This window comes from Balaenoptera musculus, chromosome 12 (genome assembly GCF_009873245.2).
Source record: "Balaenoptera musculus isolate JJ_BM4_2016_0621 chromosome 12, mBalMus1.pri.v3, whole genome shotgun sequence".
NCBI lineage: Eukaryota > Metazoa > Chordata > Mammalia > Artiodactyla > Balaenopteridae > Balaenoptera > Balaenoptera musculus.
In genome coordinates this window covers 35,110,060-35,123,081 of record NC_045796.1, presented here as the reverse complement: position 1 = coordinate 35,123,081, position 13,022 = coordinate 35,110,060, and the positions used below count along the sequence as shown (strand labels likewise).

Here is a 13,022-nt window from a genome sequence, read left to right as displayed (position 1 = left end):
AATAGGAGGAAGGGAAAGAAATATAGTATAGACCTAGGGCAGCATCCCTATAAAGACAAAGCCCTTTACTTCAGCTCAAGGTAGGAGGTCAGGGTATATCATGTGTATATCAGTAAGACAATACATGCTGTGAGATGTAGAGAGAGACACCTGATCCACTTTTAGAAACTATAAGTGGGAGATTTCGCTGAGTTCTGACTTTTTCTTGTACCTGCAGTCAGAGCAGTATAGAGTGGGACCAGAAGATCAAGTTGCCAACTGGAGAGTGTTTTCATTGTTGATTAAATTGAACAAATTCTTTCCCACCCATATCCCAACCTCCCTCTAGGCAACCCATCCCCACAGGGTTGCTCTTCTTGCCCTGTGGCCGTACTATGCCCTTCCACCTCCGGCTTTTTACCACGATACACTCCCAGACTGGGAAACATGAACATTCTACAGAATCAGCCCCTGGGCCCACTACGTCTGCTAGCCAGGTTACATGTGCATTTATACTTGATCTCCATTCCCTTGGTTTATTATTATTGTTGTGTTTTTATTGCTGATACATTTTGACTTTTCGGCTACTGTATAAAAGAAACGGGGGTATGTCTCTGGGGCAAAATATTTAGGAACTTCCTCTGGAATTCTTCCTCGGCCCATCGAGGCTGAGCTACAAAGCACCTGCTTTGTGTTCCCATGGCCTCCTGTTCTCCTACATTCATTTCACTTACAGTGTATTTTAATCATTTACTTACTGATCTATTTTCCTCACTAAACTCTCAATACTTAGCATGTAGAGACAACAGTCATATTTTTCTCCTTATTCTTAGTGCCTGGTGCAAAGCAGTCACTCAATACATATTTCAATGACTCAGTTAGTTAAAAATCCATTAAATCCCTCACCACCCACATTTAAGTATAGGCCCCACCTCAACTGTGTTGTTAGCTTAAAATGAAAAGAAACTCTTAAGTCTCTGTCATAAGAAGGAAGAAAAGAACAAGAACATTTTACCTCTGAAAAATAAATATTATTTTAATGACCACAGTACTAATCATTACAATGAGAAGAAGCATGCTTATAGTCAGCACATTTAAACTTACCATGTTAAAAAAAAAACAAATGTTTTAAGGGGTGTTACTTTAGAAAACATTACACTGCCATACTCATTAACAGAGGAGAAAATACACTCTTAGGGGAACTTTTTTTTTAATGATAATGCATACTGTAGAGAACGATATTTAGTTAACAGTTAAACATATTTCAAGTGCTGGTACATTTGCCTGTTCTATCACCAACTCTACAAATAGGATATGGCAAAAAATGAATTGTTGTCCCCATGATAAACATGTTTTCTTCCTGGAGAAGGAAAAAAAAAAAAAAAAAAGAACCCCACAATCAGATTTGTATGCTTCTATAATTTAGCTTGATTGCATTTACTTTACTTTCTCTTATTAGGATGAATGCATTTTTTCTTTTTGAATTTACTTCTAAAACTCTACATTGAACTAAAAAAACAAAACTCTGCTGGATTCTTTTGTGACCTAAAAACACCCAAATGAATTAACGCTCTTTACTCTGGTTTCCCACCCCTCTACACACAAACATTTGCTAGCAAACATGATTTATGAGAGTTTCCTGTTTTTTCTATGAGACAACACTCAATTGATCTATCTTTGCTAAAATATTGTAATCAATACACTGACATAAAGAATATATACGTCTCCCCAGTAAAATTAAATTCAGAAGCCACCGATTTGGGCACTATCACAGAATATAAAGCTTAGGATGAGAAGTAAAGAGAACAACGTCAGGGAGGCAAAACTCAATGACCCAAGCTGGAATAAGGTAGTCAGTGCTCTGTGAAGCAGCCCCAGAGCGCACATTGCACCTGCTGGAGCAGTGGAATATTTACATTTGTAAAAGGCTCAGTGAGAAACACAGAATTCACCCATATTCCAAATCTTACATGATTATGTCTCAATATGAAGTAGACAGTGCCTTTTGTTTTGCATTAAGCTTTAATACAGTAGTACAATGAGCAGTATTTTTTAAAATAATCACACATGAATTATTAATCTCTATACATTTCTACCTCATTAAATTACCTAATAATGTGACTAGAAGTAAGAGTACATGTACTAAGCATTATCCTTATCACACATTTAAGAATAACTTCAAATATTTCCTTGATGGAAAGGTTTCCTAGAGTTCTTTGTAATACACTTACCAGTTATAGGGACTTTAACCCAACGAAGCAGTAGAACACAAAAAACAAAAATATGAATCAATACAAAAATTTCTAACTTCTTTTTAAATCAGTAAGCAGATATTAATATCAAGCAATATTTGAAGTGACTTCAAAAATTGCTTTATAAATACAAAATCAACTGGATGCAAAACAACTGTAAACACGGTGATTCCAAGAATGATGAAAAAATGCAACAAATCATTTCTAAATCTGGTATGATTAACGAGCTTTTTAGCTTTTAAGAAGAAATATAAAAAAAAAATCAGCTTGACTTTCAAAGTGAAATAAAATGCACAATGACCGTTTAAATGAACAGATTTTATAACTCTATTGTGTTAACTCTAGCCTTCCTTAAACAAAAATTTCCTCTTTCATAGGGAAAATTATTACAATAATCTTTTAAACTTTATACATTATCTCCTTTTCTCTTTACTAAGCTCTGAGGAAAAGGTATGGTAAGAAATATTATATTACTTTACAGATGGAGAAGCAAAGACAAAGGTATTTTCATGAGTTCATACTGTGAGTCCACAAGAGGACTGAGACTTAGACCCAATTCTACATGTCCTTGAATATTACTGTAATGAAATTTTAACAGTGAGGTAACTATCTTTTTCCTTGAGTTTTTAATAACTTAATTGAATTTAACTTATTAGTTTGATGCTGACAGCATTCTACAGTGCTCAACAGAAGATGACATTTTCAGAGGCATTTGATGCCTCCCAAAGATCATGATTCCTGGCTCCTTCCTACGTGATCAGACCATCCCTTGGGGCAAGTTCCCCAGCTCACTTCCCTGCCATTACTGGTGTGGACATCAAAGGGAGAGTGCAATCAGAGACAGATTCTTTTAGAATATATTTTTATATTATAAAATTATAATTTTTAATAATTATTTTAGTGAAAAAGAGGTATATTTTGCTTAACTGAGTTAGTTGTATTGTTCCAACATATTTTTAAAATATAATTAAACATTGAATACATGGATAATAAAAACATGCGTAAGCTAATGTTTTATGTTCAAAGAAATTTAAATATAAAACATGAGAACTGGGAACTTTTAAGATACATTTATCTGGCAATTTCTACATTTCTCTGGTTAAATCTTAAATATTAGAAGCACGGGGATCAAACTGATAAGACAACTTGCGAACATACGAGCAAGCTGGTCATGAATCATTGGTGTATAATCAGTCAAGGAATAGAGTACAAATTGAAATGAAACTCATTCTATTCTTAAACATACAGTTGGATTAAACATTATTTTAATTTTAGAGCTGAAAAGGTCTTATTCATCACTAGCAATATCAGTTGTCTTAGATGTTATATAGTGGTAAATCTTGGCTTATTCTAAATTTGTTGAAAGATAACACTTATGTAAGATGCACGTAGAATGCAAAACTCCATATCAATATTGTAGCAACTTTACCTGCATTTATAAATTCTTAACAAAGACAAAACTAAAGCACATGCACACATTCCTAATGTTTACTTGGAAATGTGTTCTTTAGTTGCTATAAAATTAGGAGGATTTAGAAAATCCCTTTAAATCAGGTAGATTTTTATATATAAACTAATTATTCAGGTAGCACTGGCCCCTGAAATGTGTGCATTTGGGTTCATTCTACTTACTTGCATATATAAACATTAGTTATATATTGGGGGCCCTTGTACTTTCACTCCAAATCTAACAGAACCAAGAATGAAAGAATATGTTGTTTTAAAAAAGCATACCTTACTAATTTGAAATGCACTAGATCTAATTGTGTTGACCACAGTTGCTCTCTTTGATAAAACCAGGACTATATTTTCAAAATCAAACTGCTTCCTGTGCTGTAAATAATTACTGCGTAGACAAAGCTATAACCCATGCAAGGAGGGGTGATCCATGCAAAAAAGGATGACAAAGAATTAGGGCCTCACCTAACACAGCAGTCGGCACAAGTGGATCATTGGGCACTGTAGGAAAACAAAGCTCATGAAGGAACATATTGCCCTAAAGTTGTATTTTATGCTCTTTTTTTGCTTTAAAATAGATTTATCATTTCTTAAGAAATATAACTATTAAACTTTCTTTGATTACTATAACCTGCAAAGGTAAAATTCTCTTTTTCAAAGCTTGGGTTACCTCAAAATACCAGGAAAGCTGCATCTATAAATATATTTCAGTAGTCAGTTCAATTTTAAAAGCCAAGAAGATTCAGCATGACATTATAAAGATTATAAAATGAAGGGGGAAAAACATGTATTTTAGATTTATCAAGTGTGAGGTACTTAGAGAAGTAATTATCTTATATTCATTCCAAATAAATTTTTTTAGTTAACTTTGGGAAATAGATTTAATCCTTTCTCCAAGTTCATAAGTGTATATTTATAGTTATACTGCTAAATTCAAGCCTCCTAATAAGGTACACAGTCAGTAGATAGAAAAGCTTTGGAAACAAAAATCCTTTCAACTCCTTAACTGATTAATTTTTAAATCAAGTGGTTAGAGAGACGATACATCTATATTTTTAACAAAACTTACTTTCAACAATAATAAGATTTTATGTTTTTCTCTATCATTTATCTTATAGTGAAATGAAAATAAGCTTTATCATTATCAAAACTAAATCCAAAATGACTCATTACAACATTTCTAACTAATAATTTGGTGTAGATATATATCAGAGAAAATGATGGCCAATAACTACTAAAAGTTTTCACCAAGCTGAACATTTCAGAAAAAAATTCCTTTCTGAAAAGCCATAAATGCATACAAGCTACAAATACTTTATTTTCTCAGTCTTACCATTCCATATGTTTATAATCTGTATCGAAAATAATACTTCTATTGTTTACTTCTTTCCTTATACATGTGCTTCCCAAACTGAGGTAAACATATCTCTGGGATCTGTGACAAAATGCCTCTGTGTACACAAGGCCAAGGATAAACAAAATTTGCCTTCTTCAAGTACCAATTTTACTTGGGGATTTGAAGAGACAGTCAGGTAATTTAACTTAAAGTAACAAAATAAAGACAGTGCTATAGAACAAGATATAAAAATCACAGAAAATTCGAAGATAAACAATAATACTGATTGTGAAGCAGTATACTACTTCAGAGGAAATATTTTAAAAGACAGTATTTTAAAAGATCTGCCTTCATAGATCAACATGAGGTATTCTTAACATGGATAGGTGAATGGATGGATTTCACCGTTCCCTGCCAATCCCTCAATTCAAGTAACCTTTTGGACTTCACACCAGATACTTAAGAGTATGTAGATTCCTCTTTTCCCTGGTTAACTTTTTATTACTGAAATTCTCCAGAAGTCTATAGAATAATTAAATAGAATAACTTTCCCATGCCAATAACTCCCAGAAAGAATTATGATATTTCTTATCTCAAAAGGAACTTTATCTTACACAAAGGAAGACTCAAATGGCAAAACAATTATAAATAAACTCTGACATGAACTAATTTTGTGTAGGCAATCAAGTATATTTTAACCTAAAGCAATAACGTAAGATTTGGTGAGTGGTATATGGATATGTCTTATAACATAGTAATAAAATTCATACCGTTTGAAGTTCAACTAAATCCAATATCAAGACTGAAAATAAGCTTTCTGATAAACTCCATAATATTCTATATCACTTTTTCTCTTTCCAGCTACTTTTCCCATCTCTCTTTCTTGTTTCCCCTCACTATTCAAAAGGTAATGTGTTGAATTCAGAGAGACATTAAAGAACTTTAAAAATCTTTGATTAAAATTTTGATGAAGAACTTACATCTTGGACTAAAATTATGTTGGTCCATGAAGGTGATGGAAAGAGGGTCTTCTGCATGCAGAGTGCTCTGATCAGCATAACTTCGATCCATAGCATTCACCATGTGCGTCATCTCCTGCCGGGTGTTCCCCAGGGCATCTTTGCGTTTTTTAGCAAGCTTGCTGCCAAGACAAACACCAAAGGGAAACCTTAGCGTGAGGCTTGAAGGAGAGTTGACACCAGCAGTAAATAGTTCAGGGAAGCCCGAGGATAAGAATACAGATTTGGTTTAGAAACTCTAAAAACATGTCATAATTTCAGGAATTAAGTTTGACATCCAAACGATATTTGTTGATTGCTATAAAATTGTTTTGTCATATGGATATTTCAACATTCAAGCTGTCAACCCAAATGTCTCATCACTTCTTGTATTTTATCATTAAAATAAAATATCATAAAGCATGACTATACTTTATTGAAACAGTAAGTAAATACTTCCTTAGTAGAGTTGCTCAAGGAAAACTTAAGCTAATGCTAAATTTTGGTTTTCCTCCTGGGTGATTAACACGCTTGAGCAACTTTTAGAAGTTCTCCTGGGGGAATAACATGACTACTTTTTCAAGTTTATTTTACTATAGTCATCCAACTAAAATAGATAAGGAAATCCCATTCTTCACTCTTTGTTCTACTGTAAAAATGCAACATGTAGAATTAACCTATGTAGCAATATATTTATAACATTAATCCAAACCTAACCTAGAAACTTGTAGAATCAACCGCAGCTAGATATAATGCAAATACTCAGGAATATATGGGAAAATTATATACTTTATATACTTTATATATACTTTATAAGAATTATATACTTTATATATACTTTATAAGAAAAGTACTTTGAGAAAAGTTTGGAAAATGCTATGCAGAGATATTATACAATTGATCATAATACTGAATGACAAACATGGTCAAATCCTAAAAATGTGTTTCAGAACCCCATGGCAGAGTACCAAGTACAGAATGGCCTTACGAATGCAGCAAGGCAAATGACACAGGGGATTTGGAAATTAGCAGAGTTAGACTTTTGAGCTACTCAAACACTGATATCTTTATCTTACATACCAAGGATGTGAAATACATTCTGGTTCTTTGTGAATGTTACACATGAAACATGCAATTAAAAACCTATTAAAGGCATATAAAACATTTATGTCACATTAATAAGGCACTCTAAAAGGAAATAAAGAAACTCTAAATGCCTGTAATAGCCAGATAATGTTTCTAAGCTTATGGCAGCAGTTTACGTTGCTTTGGAAGTATTTTTTAGTTGTTTTAAGAGTAACATTTCTCAGCTGGATTATTAGCTAGGATAAATTCTTCTGATTCTCATGAGTATCTGTACTAGAGTAAATATACTACAAATACCTAAAAAAAAAAAAAAGACTTATTTAGTAGTTGTGTTTCTGTCCAAAGGCTTTTCCTTTAGAAAATTAATCTGGTGATTTGAGAGCTACTCATGTGTAGGATATTTTTCTTTGAGAATTATAGTACTTGGCCCCAGGGGTACATACCCAACAGTACCCAATATATTGACATAGCAGATCTGATACCTAAGTAAGATAGTCATAAACTAGGCTTTAGGGATGGAAATGGCATTAATTTTTTTAGAAATAATAATAATGATAAGGACAGTATTATCAGTAAGAAAACAACGACAAAACTGTAACAAGAACTACCACCACCACCATCATCACTACCACTACACCATCACAACCACTGTCACCACCATCACTACCACTACACCATCACAACCACTGTCACCACCACCATCACTACCACTACCCCATCACAACCACTGTCACCACCACCATCACTACCACTATACCATCACAACCACTGTCACCACCACCATCACTTAGTAGCAATATTTGCTCTATTCACTGAAAGATCTCTTATCTCTTTTTTCTAGGTTAGGGGGCAAAAACCCTGTAAAACCCTTACAGGTTTCACACAGGGAATATAAATAGTGCTGTTGCCAGTGATGAGACACCACATGGTGGGGTGGGGACTGCAGAGAACTGGAGAGTAGTTTAGGGGGCAACTTGCCTAAGTGAATACTGGCATTTGATCCCAGAGTTGAGTTTCTCATTTTAAAATTATTTTTAAAGAGAAGTCATGACTCTGAATATTTATGTTAAATTTCCTTATTCTTTCAAGTGGTTCTATTTTTTGAAAGAGTGTGTGGGGCAAATTACACATCAGCAGGTCATATGTTAGTCTATAGGCTTCACTTTCCAAACTTACCTCTAGGACATTTCCAAACTTACCTATAGGATATTTGTTCTTTGACCTACAGTGTTTTTTTACCTCTAATATCTGGTTAACTTCCATTCTGTCTTGCCTCATCAGGGAGACTTCTCTGACTGAACCCAATACAACCTGTCTCAGGTTAGGTTTCCCTAGTAGGTATTTTTATAGCAACATGTTTTCTGCCTATAATAACACTCATCACATTATTATTGTGAGTATCCTTTTAATTGTTTTCCCCACTGTATGTTCCATGAAGGGAAGAACCGTCTGTATATCCCTAGCACTTAGAGCAGTGTCTGGCATATAGCAAACACTCAATAAATACTTGTTGAATGGATGAATTAGGTCTGGTATGTGCTTGGCACTTGTCATTTGTTAACTCAATTAATTCTCAGATCAATGAACTGAAAAAGGCATGAGAATTCTAATTGTATAGATGAGCTCACTCAGGCTCAGACAAGTTAAATAACTTGCCCAAGGTTATTAATCTAATAAGCAGTAAAGAATGACCTGGTTCCAAGGCCTAAGCCCTTATACTATATCCAGTTACTCACGTTTTTTTTAATTGCCACATTACCAAGTGTACTGTAATATGAAGCATCCACTGCTCTAGGAGTTAAACATTAGTTGTTATAAATTTGAGAATAATATCAGTGTAGCGCAAATGTTTTGCCATTTTAAAGTTTAAGAAATAACTTCCAATCTTTGTTTCTTGGATAAGAAGAAAGGATGAATTCATTCCTCAAAAAATTTGAGAGATTGAAGTGGATAAAAATAAGACAACTTGAAATTTGGATGAAAAATAATGTAAAAAATTTGAAGATGGATAGTTCAAGGCAAGTGGAAAAGATGTTTAAATTTTGAGGCTTTATTTAAAACATATAATTTAAACATATTTTATGATTGAAGGAAAAATAAGAAGTAAATGAACTTGTCAAATGCATGACAGGCAAAAGTTTTCATGGCACTGAAGGACTTTTCAGATTCACAAACCTTTGTTAGTCGACAAATTATGGTGAACATATATAACCTTTGTTAATATCTGCCAACTGTACACTATCACCTTGGTTCTTATACCTTATCTCACAACAACCTGTGAGGTAGGCTTAATTCAGGTTATTACAAAAGAAATAAAAATCAGCATTAGAGTTAAGTGTTTTGATCAAGAACTGACAGTTTACTATGATGATGCCAATGAATTTTAGTTCAAAGATCACACCTGGTTTTCTTTTAAGTTTTACTCTATTTTATTTCTAGTTTTATTTTAAAAATGTCTAATTCATAGTAGCTTCACTACATCTATTTAAGCAGGTTTTAAAAACACAGGTCTGCAGCATTTTTTCTAATTATGATTGATAATGCCAGTAACCCTAAGTATTACAATGACAGTATCAAAACCCACCACATAGTCTAGAATATAGAAATGCTACCTATCAACTAAAAAGGCAATCCCATTCTAACATTACAGATAAATGGATGGCTAATGGTAAGCTTATTGATGTTCTCATAATTAAACATTTACTGATTCCTGCATGTTTGATGCTTTGTCTCTCTCTGAACAACCAGCATATATAATGTACACTTCAGGACAGTTAAGCAAATCATTTTGCAACTCCTTGAGTTTGACAGATGTGCAAATGACTTTCATTATCAAAGCAGCCAACAGCATAAACTTCTGCAGGTGGATTTATGGGTGGGCTATAAAGAGGAAAAGTGCTCCATCATTGTATGAAATGGTACATTTAATTACCTTTGGCTTCATCAAACATGATTTAACAAGGATATTATGATTCATCACAATAAGCTAGGAGCACTGCTACTTTACACCTGCTTATTTTAGCAGATTTTAAGAAGCCAAATGTTTATAATATTTAAAATGTTGGCAGAATTCCGTTATAGTCATTGAGACTCTTAGCAAAATTTTTAGTAAAGCTAGCTTAAATTTACCTAGTGAAATAAATATTGTGGGATATATGCCCCAAAAGTACTTAATCACCATCTTTAAGTCTCAAAATTTGGTGGATCAAATATTGATCAAGCACTGACCAAGAAAACTTTGTTGTATCATTCCTTTGGATTGGATGAATACCCTGGAATTTAAGGTAATAAACTGAAAATGATTAGTGAAATAGAGTGGACAATACTTGCCTTCGTCATCCGAAGTAGCATTTCATACCTAAGCACAGGAAGAGCTAAAACTCTGGAGGACAAAAGGAGATATGTGACACCTAGGTGTGTTTTGTGTAGGTTGACAGGTTTTGTTTTTCTTTTTTTGGTCTTGGTTTTACAAAATCATTGTCCTATTTAAGTCATAATAAACAAACTCAAAATTTCTTCTCTAAAAAGAATTTTTTATTTCTTTGTCACTTCAACATTATGCTTTTAGCAGACCAAAAGGTGTTCTGAAGTTATAACCCCTCCTGGATTCCTGGAAACGTGGAGAGAGATGTTATCACAGTAAGACCTGACCTGATTCACATTCTGTGAAGGCATTTTGAATGTTCTTCTATGAATACATCACTTGGCTCATTTTGTCAAACATAAGTGTTATGTAAAGATAGGTATTAGTGAATTACAAACCCTATCTCTACTTTACCAGATAGTGAGACATCATATTGATAAGGTACAGGTTTGACTTAAGTAAATAAATGATGCTTTAGGCTGTAGACTATGGCTACTTATGGAAAATTGTAAATAAAAATTAAAAGTAGCTGAACATACAGAAATACAATATCCCTTTTTAAAAAGATTAACAAAATAGGTTAATAGGTAAACTTTATAGTTTTAGAGTCCAGGAAAACATATTTTTTGAAATGTCACCAAAATTGCAAACATTCTGTTTTTTGGTTTGGGTTTTATTTATTTATTTTTTTGAAAAGGGATACTGCATCTTTAACACATGTAAAGTCATATATCACCCATTTTCTACTTACAGGTAGTAGGAGTAAGAATAGTAGCTCCTCCTGGCAAGCAAATCACAGACAGTGGAAAAAGAGAAGCAATGGTGAATGAAAAGCGTGACTCTGTCACATTCAATAAAGCAGAAAAATGTGTGTTAAAAAATAAAATAAAATAAAATAAAATTCATGTTTTTTTGGTTTGTATTTCAATTTGCTCATGCATTGGTTAAATATCTTTTGCCATGCAATTAAACAGATATGCAATAGAAAATAAAATATAAAATACATAATTTGGAAAAAATAACATGCTGACTTTTTTATAGACAAAAAAATTGAAAAATTAAATGGATTGTGTATTTTCAACATGCAGTTAAGCGTAATATCATCCATTACCATCTAAATGTCATGACAGATGGAACAGCTGTGTATAGAACTTCTACACTAAATTGACTATTTTTTTTTAGATACAAAACATAAAGATCTATTAGGTTAATATAGAATATGTGCAGAATGACACCAAAATTTCTATAAATAAGTCATTATATCTTATTAATACACAGGTACATACATATATTATGTGAATATACATATGCACCATACACTATATATGCACAAAGATATTTATTTCTACAGTAGATGTATGTGACCATGATATCACACACAAACATTTACTGTACTGAAGCATAATTTCAAATTTATGTTTGGAATTATTAATGTATTCATGCTGCAAATTTAAAATAATACATAACCAATGAAAAAATGGCATACATTTGGAAATAATTCAACAGTGATTAAATTAAAATGACATTGCGTTTTGAAAGATGCAATATCCCTTTTCTTAGCCTAAAAACTTACTTTATATATACCCTTAGCTGTAGAATTTTACTAAATTAAATTCCAAACCATTTCTTTATACAACAACCAAAAATACACAGATTTTTTTTTTCAACATGAGAAATATACCTACGTATACTATTCCCAGTGAGGGATAAAGTTTTGAGAAACTTAACAATTTCCCACAAAAATAAAGATCCTAAGGGGCTAAAATAATTTGCTTTTCCATTATTTTTATTATAAATTTGTGTATTAGTATATAATGTAGGGAAACTACATTATATACTAAAATTGTTAACTTTGATACTAACCAATACTGTTATATATCTATGCTTTTGTGTATGTATAATAAACATATTTGTGATTGTCATACACAATATATGTGTGACACACTACATACAACTAAAAGTCATTACAAAGTTTCTTAGGTAAGTAAGGGATTCTTAGTTATATTATACACTAGAAGGTAATATATCTAAACATGTAACTTCATCTATCTATAGAATTGCAACTTTTCTAGTCCTAGAGGTAGTGATGAGGAAGAGAAACAAAAGCCCTAGCATACTTTCTAGTAGAAGACAATCAATTAAAGCATAATTATGAAAACTCAAACATTAAACATTTTAATAGAAAGGCTCATTTATCCAACCATTTAAAATATGAACCAGAAAAAGAATTTGATGCATTAGGCAATTTTAGAGAGTTTGTCAGAGCATTTTACCCACACACAAAAAATCACGCTTAGAGATTGTTTTGGTGTACTTTAGAAAATTTATGTTTCAGTTTTTTTTAAAACAGACGGCCACAGATAAGAAATGTTATAATGATAAGTAAGTGTTTTCAAATAATTAACCAATAAAATCAGTAAGTTTAACCCAATTCTAACTGAGTGAAGACATAACCAGAGGCCATTTTTATGTTTTCATATCCAATCTGAAGTGGCTGAGATAATTTTAACTCTAAAGCAAAGTTTAATTAACTCTCTAAACTGTTTAGT

General features: G+C 32.5%; 1 protein-coding gene across 5 annotated transcripts in view; it reads right to left on the bottom strand.

Annotated features, from left to right (window-relative positions):
- The window catches only part of PTPRK (protein tyrosine phosphatase receptor type K), a 565,097-nt gene that overhangs the window by 28,481 nt on the left and 523,594 nt on the right, over positions 1-13,022 (bottom strand). For 2 of the 5 annotated variants that reach the window (XM_036871298.1, XM_036871299.1), the window contains exon 15: positions 6,006-6,166. In XM_036871298.1, coding sequence (XP_036727193.1) covers positions 6,006-6,166 — 161 coding nt within the window. Of the gene's footprint in view, positions 1-997; positions 1,340-2,210; positions 2,223-4,154; positions 4,191-6,005; positions 6,167-13,022 lie in introns of those variants that run through there. The other 3 variants (XM_036871296.1, XM_036871300.1, XM_036871297.1) reach the window with 3 other exon arrangements.